Source organism: Helianthus annuus, chromosome 12 (assembly GCF_002127325.2).
Source record: "Helianthus annuus cultivar XRQ/B chromosome 12, HanXRQr2.0-SUNRISE, whole genome shotgun sequence".
In the NCBI taxonomy this organism is placed as follows: Eukaryota; Viridiplantae; Streptophyta; class Magnoliopsida; order Asterales; family Asteraceae; genus Helianthus; species Helianthus annuus.
The window spans coordinates 55,906,062-55,923,844 of NC_035444.2; the positions used below are offsets into that span (position 1 = coordinate 55,906,062).

Genomic DNA, 17,783 nt, shown 5'->3' on the forward strand with positions numbered 1-17,783 from the left:
ACAATTCGTATAATTCGAGTCTCGAGTTCGATGATTGTTAGATCGGTTTGATTACTGATTAGTTGACTTTATCGCATTGTTACTTCCTACTATTCACAGTCGTAGATCGGTTCGCGCTAAAACACCTTCGATTACTTCGATTCTTGCTGATTACAACACTTACTCCACATAGTACAACTAAAACACAAATTCGACTATTTACAGTCAAAGAAAGTCAAAGTTGACCTGGACTTTGACTTTGACTTTGACATTCGAAAACACGGGGTGTTACATCCACGTATCCAATCTACGTAAATGTCTAGCCGACGAGGGACTGCAGGTTTCTCTTGAAGACTTGCAAATAAACGAAGTTGTTCAGTTTGTGGAGAAATCGGTCGAAATCATGGATCAAACTGTCAAGCGTCTGAGGCGCAGCAAAATTCCCATTGTTAAGGTTCGATGGGAAGGAAAGCGTGGTGCCGAATTCACTTGGGAGCTGAAAAGTGATATGAAAGCCAAGTATCCGCAGCTCTTCGAGCAGTCTTCATCTAAGATTTCGTGGACGAAATCTCCTAAAGGAGGGGAGACTGTAACGCCCAGCGTCCCTAAACTTTAGACACTTGGCAAGATCAGTCCCTGAATTCCTATTAATTGTCAGTTTTAGTCCCTGTCAGTGTTGCAAAAATCGCGATTACTCGGCGATTAATCGCCGACTAGTCGCTAGTCGGCCTCCTACTGAGTAATTTTTCACTAATCAGCCAAAAAATCGCTAGTCGGTCAAAGTCGGTCCAAGCCGCCCTAGTCGGCCCATTTGAAATCCTTACAGAACAGGCCCAAGATTACAACTTTAGCCCATTTTCCTTATCCATTACCCTAATATGACGAAGAATTTGAGTCGGAGAAAGAGGATGAAGTAGACGAGGAGATTGAATACGAGTCGGATGGTGTCGAAATCATTGAACACTACGGGGATGACGATTACATTTGAGCTATTTGTTAATGTTTGAATTTTAAGTACCGACACTTGTTATGTTATGACTTATATGTAAGTTTAGTTTGTATTTTGAACTACTTTTACCCTTTTAAATGTTATATTGATATGGATGTGTGAGTATATATATATATATATATATATACATATTTATAAAAATAATAAAATTTACATATAAAGTTCCGATCCGATTAATCCCGAGTAATCTCGAGTAGTCGCTAGTCCCCACCTCACCGGCCGACTAGCGACTAGCGAGTTCTCCAACCTTGGTCCCTATAGTTATGTAATGTTGGTACTTTGAAACTTTAGCATGAACCTTATTGATATTAATGCTTGATACTATGATGCTTGATTCTTTATTCTAGAAGTTTGATTCTTGACACTTAAACTATGAGACTTGATACTTAACCTAGATACTTGTCTCTTGATACTTAATCTAGACACTTGATTCTTGATGCTTGATACTTGATACTTGGATTCTTGATACTTGGACTCTTGATTCTTGATACTTGAGAAACTATGATTCTTGACTCTTGAAACTTACTTGGAGCTTGACTTCTTAGACTCGTGAAACTTGATTCTTGGTTGGACGAGAGACTGGAGCCTTGTCAATAGCGGAATCTATGAAACCTTGAGACTTAGAAGTTTATGATGTAATCTAATTAATAAGATACTATTTCCCAAACTATACGTAACGCAATGCTTAATCTAACTCGCAAAGCGAATCAAAATCGGGAACGCAGAAGGAATGGATTGGCCAGAGTGGCCATCCGATCGGATGCCCACCCGATTGGACGACCACCCGAACAGGTGACCACTCGAACAACCAGCAAGCTTGTACCGCCCTAATGCACCCTCACCCTATAAATAGGCCTGTCACATCATCACTTTGAGTGATGTGACAGCTCTGCTCGACCAGACACGTGCACTCTCCAATTCTCCATTTTCTTGCTGATTTCGGTACGTTTTTAGGCTAGATTCTTGTACTTTCTTGATCTACACATCATTCTCTACATAATTCTCACTTGAAATCATACTTTTCACCGTGAAATCTCTCGGATCTGAGTTCTTGAGGATGATGTCATCATGAAGGTTGTACAAACTGACATGTGATGTCATTCTAGGCAAGATCTAGCTCAGATCTAAGATGATTCATGCGTTTTTGCACTAAATCTAACCTAAATCTAAGCTAAATCTAGACTTTTTCCTATAAAACTTGAGTGTCTTCATCTTTTTCTCAAGCTTTTACTTTATTCGGTGGAGATCGGGTCTAAACTAACTATAGATCTGATGAATAATCTAGAGTTGGTATTAATCTAGGTTTTTACCGGTAAAAGACGAGCATGGCAACGGATCCCGACATAAACCCATTAGAAACAAACGACTGATCGAACAGGGGTGATTCCCACTCAATCGGAACTTTGGTGCTAAAGGGTTTTACCGTTGTCTCGATACGTGTCGTGCCATCACCGTTAATCTAGAAACTTAGAAATTCAACAAACATGATCATCAAGAACAAGGGTCGCTGACCGAGTGGCAACCCGATCGGACAGCCGTCCGATCAGACACCCACCCTATCAGAAGACACTTGCCTTCATCTTGAAAACTTTCAATACGCTTGGTAAACAATCAAATTTGGGAGACTCGATCGAATGACAACTCGATCGGACAGCCGTCCGATCGAGCAACCATCCGATTGAGAGGACCCAGGGTGCAAACCATTCGGATAGAATGGCAATCCGATCGGATTACCATCCGATCGGACAACTATCCTTTTCACTTATGTTTTCCACACAAGTGGTAACCCGATCGGATGGCCATCCGATCGGGCAGCCCTTTGTCTCTCTACACACATGAGTCACTCGGCCGGCTGACCATCCGATCGGACAGCCATCCGATCCTGTGACTAGTTTAGCACTTTATCCAACTTCGTTACTCTGCTCGACTCTTATCCTATTGTAATCTAATCAGGCTAATCCTAGAAGAGCTCCCTTTGATCGAATAGCAGTTCATACTGTTAAGAAATCACTGTGAGTATACTCGATCCCCTTTTTCTTTAAACTTTTGGGGTGTAACATGTATTCTATGAAACTTAAACTTGAATCTTGAAACTTATACTCTATCCTATGTGAAACTTGTGATTCTTGATTCTTGATTCTTTGTGTTATGTGACGTTTAATCTAGAGTGCGTAGTTCCGCCTTAACAATAGTAGCGCTATAGAAGTAATGCACCTCCCCGTTAGTCTTTGGGGTATTGTTAGGATGAGACATATAACCTCCCGTTAAACTTTGGGAAAGGCACTTAACGCATTGGAAAGTTGGGCTATCACTGCGTGGACTGCGACACTAGCACGACTGAAACTATTTTATCGTTTACACTATGGATATGAGTTGTTTAACCTATTATTCTATTATCAAACTTGTGTACTCGCTAATACTTTGTATTGATATTTTAATACATGTTGCAGGATGATAGGATGCTTTGGAATGCATGGAATCAAGCTAGGAGATGCTTAGAAACGTCGCCTAGTTAATTTAGTCTTTTAAACAACTTGAACAATTTATGATTGGGTTTGTAAGATGATACTTGTGATGACGTTGTTAGACATTCGCATGAAATCAATTAATCTCTATTGAAAGAATAGTGTTATGGAAATTCTCATGAGTAATCTGAACGCTTAGTGCTCGCACCCCGATGTTTCCGCCATCGGTTGGGGTGTGACATGAACTTATACCGACACGTACATAAAAATAAGTAAAACAATTATGTTTTTAAGTTAAAAATTGTACCGCGCGTTGCGGTGGGGCCGAAACGTAAAGTAAGTCGAATTTGTAAAACAAAGTTTATGTCAAAACGTAGATCAATCAAAAACGTACAAAAAAATAATTAAAAAACATATTATATCTGAGCCTACCCATTTTCAAAGAAACATAATCAACTTGAATTTATACGACACGTACCTAAATATAAGCACATAAAAATGATTATATTTTTTTTTAGAAAGTTAAAGGGTTGTACTTGTCAATACTAAATGTTGAAGGGTAAAGGCTAAAATAAACAAAAACTTACTAAAAGACAAAAAAAAACGTAGTTAACTTGAATTTATAAAGACACATATATAAATATAAACACGTAAAAATGATTATAAAATTTTTAGAAAGTTGAAGGGATATAAGAATCTATACTAAACGTTGAAGGTGATAAATGCTAAAATAAAAAAAAGTTACTAAAAAACAAATGAAAAAAAACTTAAAAAAAAGGGATCAATGGGATGCCATTGTTGATCCATCTTATAATTGCAACCTTTATAGAATAATGTATGTGTGGTGTGTACTTTCAAACACGTGAAGAATATAACAAGAATCTAAAATTAGGGTGTAGGGAGTGGTTAGACACTTTAAAGTGATAAGTTTCAAAATCAACAAATGAGAGTGTGGCATGTCATTCAACCTTAATTGTTTAAACTATGCTCAAAAGTGTTGTCAATGGTTAGACATTTAATGAATTGGTAAACTATTTAAAAAAAAACATATAAATCAAAAAGCTGCCAATCATTCTCTCACAAACAACTTCCCCGTAGAGGCAAAGCTTCACTGATCATCAACCTTCACCGCGCGGCAAAGGGGGTTGGCGACGGTATGCCCGAGTGGCAAAACGAGTTTGACGCGCACACCGTACACCCTTAGATGTTTAAACTGAGCCTGAGGTTTGTAATAATTATATGTTAAACGAGAAAGAAATTTCTAATCCTCATTGATGACTTCAAATACATAGCGAGAGTCAAGCAATCACGTTACCTCTCGCGTATATAATAATAACATATTACTTATATTAAACTACTATAATAAAAGAAATCAACTTTTGAACACGTGTCATTCATTGAAGGCATCCTCAAATTTATATTTATTTTATATTAACTAAATAAATAAATAATAAATTAATATTAAACTTTATCATACTTTAATAAAATATTATCCTCAAATCTAAATTGTTAATTTAATATATTTTTAAAACAAATACCTCTCTTATCTACTTATCTTATATTAAATATATAAATAATAAATTAATATTAAATGTTATCCTAATTTATTAAAAATATAATTTTTTTATTATTTGGTATACAAAATTATATTTATTCAACTCATGTAAAACGCGGGGTTTTTAAGGATATAATTTTTTTTTATTATTTGGTAGATTTTTCAACCCGACTATACACGGATTTTTTAAAGATACGACGTTTTTAGTATTTAATACAAACTTACATTTATTTAGGATATTTTTTTTATTATTTGGTCGATTTTTCAATCCAACTATACACGAGTTTTTTTAAAGGTACGACGTTTTAGTATTTAATATACAAAATTACATTTATTTAATCTGTGTAATTCACATGGTTTTTAAAGATATAACTCTTTTTAGATCTATTCAACACGTGTAATATACGGGTTTTTAATAATGTAATCTTTTATTATTTGGTAGATTTATTCAACACAATTATACACGGGTTTTTTAAAGATACGACGTTTTTAGTATTTAGTATTCAAAATTACATTTATTTAATCTGTGTAATACACATGGTTTTTAAAGATATATAACTTTTTTATTATTTGATACATAAAATTACATTTATTTAACCCGTACAATATACAGAGTTCATAAAAATATAACTTTTTATTATTTAATATATAAAATTAAAATTACATTTATTCAACCTGTGTAATACACGTGGTTCTAACCTAGTTACAAGATATTTTAGACCAGGTTACGATCAAATAAAAAGTCTTCTAAAATAAGAAGTCGTAAGAAGGGTATCAAACAAACTCTGATTGACCTCATTCAATAGGCATTGGAACCGTCTCATCGAACTCTACGATGTGAGATTTTAGGTTTTTTTAGATGTTTAGCTTTTGATTTGAGACTTTTTATTATATTTTTTTGAACGGTAACTTTCTTAAGATATTTACATCCCCAAGACGGGGACCCTAACCAAGTCTGTCTCAGACTTACGTTGTCTTAACCGGGTCCGCGGCTGGGAGTGGTCAGACTTGGCTACGGCGTTCGGCCGGAAACCGTACCGCCTTCACACGAGACACCTCGCTGGAGTAACGGCCGGATTAAAACCGGGGCGGCTCAGGCTCGAACTTGCGCAACATTGGCTAACAAGCACTTACCATCATTGCCTGGTCCCCACACCTTTGCTACACCCGGGAGTCGAACCGGAGTCTCCAAGGAAACAAACCGGCCCAACTCCCAACTGAGCTGGGGTGGGGGATAGACTTTTTATTATATCATCGTGTCTTTTTATTTATCATTGTGTTCTTTTATATTTTGCGTCATTATGTCTTTTTTTGTGACTCATTGTGTTTTTTCTCTTTGATATTATGTTTTTTTCGACATTGTGTTACATTTTGCTCAACATTGTGTTATATTTTATGATTTATTATATCTTTATACACTTCCTGTTTTTAAGGGTCTTTCTATAATAACTTTACCCTTATGATCACGCACAACACTTATTTGTTAATGAGTTGATATATTGTAAACTTTTTAAAAAAGTCTTCCGCTACAATTCATGAGTTGAAAAAATTTTAAAACCAAATAATGAAATACTCTAACTGATATCGAGTATTGTTATAAAAGAATTTATAAAAACATGAGTGTGAAAATATCATAATATGTAATTAAATACTAGTTTTTTCTTATGTAATTGGTTTCTTCTATGTTAATGACTATATACATCCATTTGTTGTTTATAATGCACGAATCCCTAAATTCCCCTTGCTTCAACTTTTAAGAAAGGTTCTTCATTATCACGTTTCTACGTTTTTCACACTTTACTCAATCAAAAAGGCAATCAACACTTATAAAATTGCTAAATGTGCAGCGATAGAGTGACGGATTTAGAAGAAAAACTAAGGGGTAGCGCATGTTAATTTTTTTTTTTTCAGGGGTAGGGTAGCTAATACATAAAACAAAGACGAAATTATACTAAAAATGTAATTCTTCAAGAAATTTGAGAGGTAGCGCGGACAACCCCTCAGGTATGCTAGATCCGCCCCTGAAGGGTTAAGTGCACTAATAGTGTTTACAATAATATTAATAATTTGATTATTAGCAAAATGTGGGATACAACTATGTTCCCACATGCATGATGCATGTGCTAATGAAAGTAAAGGGGTCCCTGTGATGGAACTATCCTCTTCTGCATGAAGATATGAGTACAAATATTGATAAAGCTTTTTAAATATTTACAAGTGACTCACATGAATATCAATTAACTGTAACTGATTTAAAGTATAACGTTATTTTAATTAATTCCTTGAAAAAAAAGTACCAATCCTAAAAAAGTATAGATTGTTTAGCAAGTTAAATTATGAAACGAGTTTTGCAAGCACAAATTGTAAAGTATGATACGCACGATAAAATTATTTGACATACAACCTATACTTTTGAAATTTGGCCACTTATTAAACTGGTTGCTTTAGCGGTTCATTTGTGGGGTCGGTTTTTGAAACCGGATAATATAATAAATAATTTTAAAATCTAAATTTTAATAAAAGACTCCTATTAATGCCACGTGTCATTTTCTCCTTTAATCTTAAAATTTTCAATTATATTTTATTATATATCACTAATCCTTATCTTAATTCTAATAAATAATTTCAAATAATGCTTTGATAAGGTTTAGTTTAAAAAAATCATTATCATTATAAATTAAAATTTAAAAATCTACAAATTAATCCAACCTAAACATTAGTGCATTACATGTATATAGTTTGATATCAAACACAAATTTCCTAAACTGAATTTTTACCCCAATACTAAATTATTTAGTCCAATGTAGTGAATAAATATAATTTTATTTCTATATATAATTATTGCATGATACCAATTTATTCCGTCCAATATTAATATTAATATAGTGAATATATAATATTATACTTTGCATATGATTTTGATTTAATAAATTTCACCCTAAAAAATATGTCAAACTTTCTTATAACATTTACTATATATATTTTATTTATATTTATATACACTACAAGTCTAATTAGGGGGAATAGTGTCACACAGCTACATGACCCTCCTCTATTGGCCCGAATAAAATACAATTTTACCCCTACTTTAAAATTACGAATATGCCTCCTGTTAAAAATTAGTGATATATAATAAAATATAATTGAAAATTTTAAGATTGAAGGAGAAAATGACACGTGGCATTAATAGGAGTCTTTTATTAAAATTTAGATATCACTAATCCTTATCTTAATTCTAATAAATAATTTCAAATAATGCTTTGATAAGGTTTAGTTTAAAAAAATCATTATCATTATAAATTAAAATTTAAAAATCTACAAATTAACCCAACCTAAACATTAGGGTGAAGGGGGTGCTCACTTAATAGGTGAGTCCCCTCTCTTACGCCAAACCAATCCCCGTGTGCCACGTCAAGTCCCCTCTTAAACTCCCCTAACACCCCAATTTGATGGCGCCACTCCCCTCTTAGGTGAATTGGTTTTTTAAAAAAAAAAAGGAAAGCTTGTGATTGGACCAAGTCTCCCTCTTTCCTCTCTCTCTCCTCCCCTCTCTTCGGTGGCGGCACCCCCAACTTCTTCCCCGATTTCACCCCCCGCCTTATTGGCGGCACCCCCCAATTCGGCAAAACTGGTCCCCGATTAACCTTCCCGAAGGTGCCCCGCACTCCCTTAGTGCATTACATGTATATAGTTTGATATCAAACACAAATTTCCTAAACTGAATTTTTACCCCAATACTAAATTATTTAGTCCAATGTAGTGAATAAATATAATTTTATTTCTATATATAATTATTGCATGATACCAATTTATTCCGTCCAATATTAATATTAATATAGTGAATATATAATATTATACTTTGCATATGATTTTGATTTAATAAATTTCACCCTAAAAAATATGTCAAACTTTCTTATAACATTTACTATATATATTTTATTTATATTTATATACACTACAAGTCTAATTAGGGGGAATAGTGTCACACAGCTACATGACCCTCCTCTATTGGCCCGAATAAAATACAATTTTACCCCTACTTTAAAATTACGAATATGCCTCCTGTTAAAAATTACAATTTCCCCCATTTAAAAATTATAATATTGTCATCATTTTAGTTTTTCGACAAATTATGATTTCCCTGTTCAAAATTACGTTTTTACTCACAGTTCAAAATAGTCTAGCCATCGTTTAAGGTTTTTTTTTTTTTTTTTTTTTTTTTTGCAAAAGTATGAAAGTGTTTTTTTAATTAGTTGACTTGATGTAATTTTTATTCGTGTCAGACAGTTGCCTAGCACTCACTCATAAAATTCCGTTTTGCTCCAGCTCAAAATTGCAGTCTTACTATCGTTTTAGCTTTTTTTTTCTAACAAAACTATGGTAGTGTTTTTTAATTGGTTGATTATTCGGCCTAACGCTCGACAACGCGGGCGGGCATAAAACTAGTATAAATATATATTGTAGTAATTTGAAACAAAATATAAGACTACTTTATCTGTTAATGTGAATTTGTATTGTTAACCGAATATATGATGCTTGAAGTTGAAGTAGTAAATGGAATAAGTTTATAAAATTTTGCAAAGAAAACGAATAAAAAGAGTTTGAAAGTCTAAATCAATGAACAACGAATTTGGTTCACCGGTTCAACTAGCCAACCCATGACTAACAGGCTCAAATAAAGACTATAAAAATACTCAACCGGAATGGTTATGTAGATGGTTCGTTCTTACAGGACAATAGTTCATCTACTTATTTATTTATTTTTTTGAACGGTGACTTTCATTTTGAGTGACCCAATTGAAAGAGTTTTTTTTCTCTTTTCCTTAAGAAAAAAGTTTGAAGATGCATAGTTGAAGATATTGCAGTTAAGATAAACGAAAGATAGAAGTTTTAGATAAGAATTTAACGTATTCATTCTAACATGTATAATTGACATGCATATTAAACAAACTAGTTAAATGTATGTAGTAAATACTTGGTGTTATAAAAGAAGTTTTAGCCTGATTTTCTCTTTATGTACTGTTTTTTGCATACTTTTTTATATGTTACAATTTTGTTATACCATAAAAGTTCTACCAGAAACTGCAACAGTAGGGGATTAGAAAACAACGGTGAATATGAGCATAGTACAAACTTGATGGAACAGACAAACTAACTTTACTATAAATGCGCAAACATTGATGAATAAAGGTATTTATTGTTACACTAGTGCATCTCATGTTATATTTCATTATCAATGTGTCCAATTTCACATCAAAAAGCAACCAATATTTGTATGTTGTCAATTGAAGGAAGTCTAAATGTTGTGTTTTGGTTACTAAAGGTTGTGTTTTGGTCACCTAAAGAGCATTCATAAGGAATTCAAGTTCAACCAATGGAAAAAAAATCATCTCGGCATTTCCTTTAATACTATTGCCAAGTGCCAACTCATCATCATTCACCCTCACTCCGCATTGTTCAATGCCAAAAATGGGCTAGTTGCGTAACTTGTTACCTATTTACCTTCGGTTTCAATGTATTTTCCCTTTGGGTTTTAGACCACTTCTTTGATTGCACTATTGTAGGAGAATAAACGACGCCAAGATCCCCATAATTAGAGAATCTAGGACTCAAAGTGACATTTCACCACAACCACCACCGTGCTTTGATTGCACCATCAAACCGCCATGGCTTCTTCTACTTATCTCTTCTCGAAGATGCAAAGAAAAAGAGAAGTCATTTGACCCTAACCCTCCATTTCTTTCCCTTCTCGGTTTGATGCCTTAGTTATCTTTGTTGTTTCTTCATATGCACATCGATCGTGGGCAAATGTATGTGTAGATCGTGCAACAGTCGAGCGAATGTCATTGCATTGTCGTTAATTACTTGGGCATGGATCTTTACTAATATTGTTGCAGCGACTCTAAAAGATAAAAATGCACACCCTAACATAGATATGAAATCCATTTAGATGCTAGATGGTGAGAGTGATTTATGGTCGTGATTAAAAACACCTTAAATATAGGATTAATTTCTTATATACCCTTACAAACTTAAAATAAATTTCATATATACCCAACCAAAACTAAAAATATTATATATACCCTTACAAAATAGTTAAAATATCAAATATACCTAATTTATTGAAAACAATCTAATAAATAATCAATTTACCCTTATTTTTTAACTTCAAATTATCATATATACCCATCTTTTAACTTCATATTTTATATAACACATTTTAAACTTAAATTTATTTTTACCCATTTCTTTTCTATTTTTTTTTTCATAAACCATAGTATTCTTCATAAATAATATTTAAGCTAATCAAATTAAGCTAGAAATGAATAAATATAATATTTGAAGTTAAAGGTCATATATGAGATTTCAAAGTTTAAAAAAGATAAGGGTACAATCGTTATTTATTAAATTGTTTTTATTGAATTGGGTATATATGATATTTCAACTACTTTGTAAGGGTATATGTGGTATTTATAATTTGACAAGGGTATATATAATATTTTGTAAGTTTGTAAAAGTATATATGAAATTGCCCCTTAAATTTATATTCCAATTCTTTAACAACTTTACATACCAAACATAGGAATTCTATGCTTTTTATTCACTCGTCTTTGTAATGCTATCTTCGTTTCTAAATCATAATAATTGTTATTTGCATTTATTTACCTGTAAGACGCGTTCCGCTTCATCTTTTTACCTGCAATATGATTCTCGAAAAGCATTGTACCCGCTAATCCTATCATTAATAGCATGTTATGAATAATAAAGAAAGATCCCTCAAAGACAACTATTAGTACTTTAACGAGTATAAACATCTCAATAAAGCAAAAACTGATCTTACTTTTATCATTGTGCCATCAAAGCAAAAGGATACAACATGAGGGACTAAATGCATTCTTTTAACTTCTAAAGTACTTTTCATATAAACTCACTTTATAAAAATACATAATAAATTAATATTTACACTTTCGTACACTATAAATATAAGTTCCCCTTGGACTCATACATAAAAATTTGCCTCTTTTCCCTGTACAAGTAGCCAGACTGACCGCCGGTTGCCCGATCATCCAATGCATTAGCAATTTAGCATTAATCATATATGCAGATTTGATCCAATTCATAAATGTCAGCAACAAAGAGCACCCGAGTTTTCACAGTGGGGCTGGTGACATCATGGTACTCATCAAACATAGGTGTTCTGTTGCTGAACAAGTATTTGCTGAGTAATTACGGGTTCAAATACCCGATATTTCTCACCATGTGTCACATGACAGCATGTGCCTTGTTTAGTTACATTGCAATTGCGTGGCTTAAGCTGGTGCCCATGCAGACGATCCGGTCTCCTGTTCAGTTTGTTAAAATATGTGGTTTGAGTTTTATTTTTTGTGGGTCTGTTGTGAGTGGGAATATCTCCCTTAGGTACTTGCCTGTGTCGTTTAATCAGGCGGTTGGTGCTACGACCCCATTTTTTACTGCGGTGTTCGCCTATTTGATGACTAGGAAGAAGGAGGCTTGGGTTACTTATGCTACTCTTGTTCCTGTTGTTATTGGTGTTATCATTGCTAGTGGGGTATGCTGTTTTTTTGCGAATTATTATTGTTTGATTTATCCTTTATGTTTAACTTAGGGACTTCAGACCTCGGTTCAACACTTAATGGTTCAGATTGTTTGTTTGTTTCGCGAGCAGATGTCTAAATGGTTCAGACATTTGCCTCTGAATGGTTAAGCATTATACTGAATCTAGTTATTAGGATAATTATTGGCAGATTATTTTTATTATTAGTTGGTTAGTTTTGATTCGGTTATTATTAGTACGTTTTGTCTTGTTGTTTCGATTCCTTTAGCCCAATTTATGTTACCTGTTTCTTGGTTTTAAAAAGCCAGGCGTAGATCCTAGGGCTTTTGTGAGAGTGATGTACGAAAGGCGCGGGTGAGGCACGCTTTTGTGATGTAAATTTAGCACAAGGCGCATTGTTAAGCCGTTACAAGGGCCGGGTTTGTGCTTTAGGATGTTGTAAAATAGGATTATTAGGCCGGAGGGTGTGGAGGCACCACCCATGCCACCTCACCGTCTATAGCGCCTGATGGCGCCACCACCCCACACCGTCAGATTTACGAAGGGGCGCCATTGATGGGGCTTCACCATTGTAACGAGGAAGAAGGGAGGGGGCAGGTGGGGCCCACATCATTTCATCCAATAATTTTTTTTTTATTTTGTTTAATAGGGGCTTTATCCCACACCGTGCAAGTTAAGGGAGGGCGTGATAAAGCCACCGGGCTGATGTGGATCTGACGTGGCGCTGACGTGGCGTGATAAAGTCCCTAGGGGCTTTATCCCACACCCTCCAGCCTTAGGTTGCACATATAAGCTATTTAGATATTAAGCCACATATAGAGATTATCAGCGTCCAAAATTTGGGTAAGTGATATAAGAAACCTATGAGAACAATATTCAAATTTATATAGTAAATTGTGCCTCACGTACGAAAAGCAGTGCGCTTTTGCACTTTACGCCTCAGTTTAAGACCCTGTTGCCTCGATGCGCTTCATGCTTTTTAAAACAAAAATCTGCTTTATCCGGCTTACTACACTTTATATATCAAAAGGAAAAAAAAGGTATTTTTTCGAGCCAAGTGTTCCTGTAGACGCAACCTCATGGGACATGACCCACCCTCCCCAGACCCTACCAGCAGCTTTTTGCTATGAGCGAGGTTTTATTGGGGACGTTTGTTGTGTTTATTATTCTTATATATGAAAGAGATCTGATTTTTGAGATTATATCATTGACCAATACAGTTATTAAGTTCTTTTAAAATCTTTCATGGTTACTCACATTTGATATTGATTTGTTCATAGGGGGAGCCTAGTTTTCATCTGTTCGGATTTATAATGTGTGTCGGTGCTACCGCTGCTCGAGCTTTGAAAACAGTTGTTCAAGGGATATTGCTTTCTTCGGAAGGGTAAGCAGCTATTCATTTCAGTTTTTTAATAATGATTTAAGGTAGCAAACTTTATAGATTTTGATTGTGAATATTAAGGGAAAAGCTGAACTCCATGAATCTGCTTCTTTACATGGCTCCAATTGCTGTTGTGCTTTTGCTTCCTACAACACTATACATGGAAGAGAATGTTGTTGGCATAACAATAGCACTTGCTAGACAAGATTTTGGGATTGTTTGGTTGTTGCTTTTCAACTCTGCACTTGCCTATTTTGTCAATTTAACCAACTTTTTGGTCACCAAACACACCAGTGCTCTTACTCTTCAGGTACACACCTTTTTTTACTTTCTAAGTGCTTACTTATCATTTACTTTTGTGCTTCCTTATCATGCTCATTCATTATGGGACCTTCTTCGGTTGGGTGGGTCAGCGGGACCTAGAGGTGTACAAAAAAACTGGTTTTAGAATCGAAACCGGAAAAAAAACCGAAACTGGTTTTTTTTTTAACCGGTTTTTTTTATAACCGGTTTTTTTTTAACCGGTTTTTTTTTACCGCCGGTTTTTATACCGGTTACTATTCTTGATTTCAAAAACCGGTTATTAACCGAACCGGTTATTAAAAAACCGGTTAAAACCGGAAAAAAACCGGTTTTTTTGGGAAAAACCGGTTAAAAACCGGTCCCAACCGGTTATACCGGTTATTGTTTTGGACCTTAAAAACCGGTTATTAACCGAACCGGTTATTAAAAAAACCGGTTTTTATTTTGGGTGAAAAAAACCGGTTTTTTTAACCGGTTTTTTAAAAACCGATTAACCGATTTGTACACCTCTAGCGGGACCCATTAGTTTGGCGGTCTAAACTGAATTTTTATTAGTTTTTCAAAATTGCTAATATTTATTAGTAGTTTTGAAAATGATAAAGATGTTTATGAATATTATAATACATTTACATAGCACATTCCATAAATAAAAAAATAATGATAAAATAATAAAAGTTAAACGTCCGATTTCAAATTCCATCCGTCAGAAACGAACTGTATAAATCTAGAGACTTGTACCTTAAATAAAAAACAAAACCGGGTCAACAACGAACTTGAGAAAAAGGTCGTAAGGTAGTTTGCATCAATGATATTGTTTAAATGGATTTATGGCCGATTTTCAGGTGCTAGGAAACGCGAAGGGGGCGGTAGCAGTGGTTGTTTCAATACTGATCTTTAGAAATCCTGTTTCTGTAACCGGGATGGCTGGATACACACTCACAGTGTTCGGGGTTATTCTTTACAGCGAAGCCAAGAAGCGTAGCAACAAATTACCGTTATAACCTTAACTAGAACCTTAGATGATCTGTTTGGTCTAGATTTGGGTTTATATCATTACTGCTGATGCTGTCATCTTCTTCCCCGTCTTGTCCTCTATATTCATTTTGATATCATTCGGCTCAAAATCTCGGATCAGAGACCACGAAGCTTTAACCGTGTAACCGGCATTATGAAAGTTTCAGTCACATGTGTTTACGGCTCAGTAAAAGATTGTAGTATTGACCCCTTCAAGAAACATGTTATTTAAACTTACAGATTGACTTGGTTCTTGTGTACTGCAGCATCCCTTGTGGAAAAGATTTTTACCTTTTTACTAATTAATTATTAACTTTTGTCAAAACAAAAGCTATGATTCAAATGGTATTATCTGAACTACTTGAGATCGGTTCGTTGTAAGCTCGTATAGAGCTGAGCTTAAATGAGCTCAAACCCAAGACGAGGCCCATTTAATAAACTCACTCAATCCTTCTTCATGCATGAAAATTCTTTCTTTGATGATATGCTACAAATTTACATACAATGGTGTATGAATCAACTGTTTTTGTACATCAATGACATTAGTTTGCCACATCACAACTATCTTTTAGTCGAAAAAATGGTTATCAAACCTTTTTGGTTGAAATTTATGGCTTAGGGTTGGATGTGCATTTTGAAAATGATTACGAATACGAGTAAAGTTGTAATAAAGAAGTTGCTGGAGAAGCGTTTGGACGTTTTTGATTTTTTTGCAGAAGTAGGTGCTTTGAGCAACCAAAGAGTGAAACTAGGTGGGCATGAACTTTGTAAGTGAAAATAGGTAAGTCACCATTCTAATCAGCGGCTTTCATGTAAGGCTATGCGGTATGGTAGAGGCCCATCCTTGGAGGATGATCCGCCACGTAAGCGTCATGTAGTTCGGGTGTGAGGATAGGGCAAAAAGGATGGAGGTAAGGAAATGGAGGATGAGCCTAAAATATATATGTATATGTTGTATGTATATATGTGTGTGAGAGGGGGGCCGTCCAATTCGTCTCACCCCCGACGATGGCGGCGAAGGAGGCACGGCGACGGAGGGCAGGAACTGGAGAGGGGGCACGGCGACGGTGCTGGACAGTCCCCATACCGTCCAGCCTAAGATTCCTGGGCTCCTGCAACACTTCTGACACAATTCTTCACTGTCTCCTAAAGCCGCTGAATGGAATTACAATGTTCATTAAAGCCACAAAATTACAATGTTTAGGACCACAACCTTGGTTTTTTTTTTTTTTTTTTTTTTTTTAAAAAAAGCCAACAAAATACTTTATTTCATCTAGGACCAACAGATAAGTTAGTCCATCACCAGGTACAAGTGTTCACCAAAACTAAACAAAAACATTACACATGCATGCTAAATCAAACCTGCACTGCACCACTGAAACCATGACAAATTTTTTGCCTTTGACTTGCTTTTAATCCAGAGGTAGCCCAGTTGCTTTATTTCTTCTTTGACGCGTTCTAGTGTGCCCATTTTCCGGTTAAAAACAAAGTCATTCCGGTGCCTCCATTTACTCCATAGAGGGACTTGTACAATCGCATTTATAACCTTCTTCCATCTTTTTGACCCACCAGAATGTTTCCAAACCTCCAACACATCCTTAATGCTTAACATAAACAACCCCGGTATCCTACACCAGTTTGTTATAAAATCCCAAATAGATTATGCGAAAACACACAAAACAAACAAGTGTTCCGCAGTCTCGTCAGCACACCCGCACAGTTTACATATTGTTGACTCCAGCTGCACGTTTCTTCTTGACAGCTCTACCAATGTCGGCAGTCGGTTCAATGAAAGCCTCCATGACATGAAGCTTACCTTCATTGGCAGCCTTCCAAAAAAGTCCACCTCCCCACCCGAGTATCGCTGACGTTGAAGCTGTTTCCTTAGGCTCTGGACTGAGAACTTCCCATCTGCCTCTAAAACTCACACCCAACTGTCTACACCTAGCCCGGAACTGTACCGCATGAGGTCCCATGTGAGTTCCTCTAACTGCTCCAATCCTTCAGCAGAGCTGGGACTTCTACTCCACTGGTACGTAATGCCTTCGACCCCATCAATAACTGTAATCCTTCCGGCAACCGAAACGTTTTTTACGTGTTCCAAAACAAATAAATCTGGAAACCGAATGCACAGAGGTTCGTCACCAAGCCACCTTTCCTTCCAACGGCTTTCTATGAAGATGGTATTATGAATCAGCGGTTTAATCAAAGCTGGTGATATGGATCAGCGATGTTTTAAGAAGGTTATATCAAACAGCGACTTTAGGTGAAGATGGTGATATGGGTCTGCGACTTTTTAGGAAGTTGTTGTTCAATTCGGCAGCTTTATAAAAGTTTTTGTTTCAAACAGCAACTTTAAAGGAAGTTGTTGTTTCGTACAGCACGGCTTTAGAAGACAGTGCATAATTGTGTCAGAAGTGTTGCAGAAGCCCAGGAATCTTACATGAAAGCCGCTGATTGGAAGAATGGCAACTTACCTATTTTCACTTACAAAGTCCATG

The 17,783-nt window shown here is 35.3% G+C and overlaps 1 protein-coding gene across 1 annotated transcript; it reads left to right on the plus strand.

Moving 5' to 3' along the window:
• The first annotated feature begins 12,034 nt into the window (after positions 1 to 12,034).
• LOC110894876 (probable sugar phosphate/phosphate translocator At3g11320) lies at positions 12,035 to 15,597 on the plus strand. The gene is made up of 4 exons (XM_022142118.2): positions 12,035 to 12,578; positions 13,865 to 13,968; positions 14,047 to 14,275; positions 15,111 to 15,597. The coding sequence occupies exons 1-4, from the start codon at positions 12,132 to 12,134 to the stop codon at positions 15,267 to 15,269; spliced, it is 939 nt and encodes a 312-aa protein (XP_021997810.1). The 5' UTR covers positions 12,035 to 12,131; the 3' UTR covers positions 15,270 to 15,597.
• The last annotated feature ends 2,186 nt before the right edge of the window (positions 15,598 to 17,783 follow it).

What these genes read in the sequence shown, in the direction of transcription:
- LOC110894876 (XM_022142118.2), top strand. Translation starts at nt 12,132, where the DNA reads ATGTCAGCAACAAAGAGCACCCGAGTTTTCACAGTGGGGCTGGTGACA. An exon ending in GTGTTATCATTGCTAGTGGG is followed by an intron (nt 12,579 to 13,864) that starts GTATGCTGTTTT and finishes ATTTGTTCATAG; the next exon opens with GGGGAGCCTAGTTTTCATCT. An exon ending in ATATTGCTTTCTTCGGAAGG is followed by an intron (nt 13,969 to 14,046) that starts GTAAGCAGCTAT and finishes GTGAATATTAAG; the next exon opens with GGAAAAGCTGAACTCCATGA.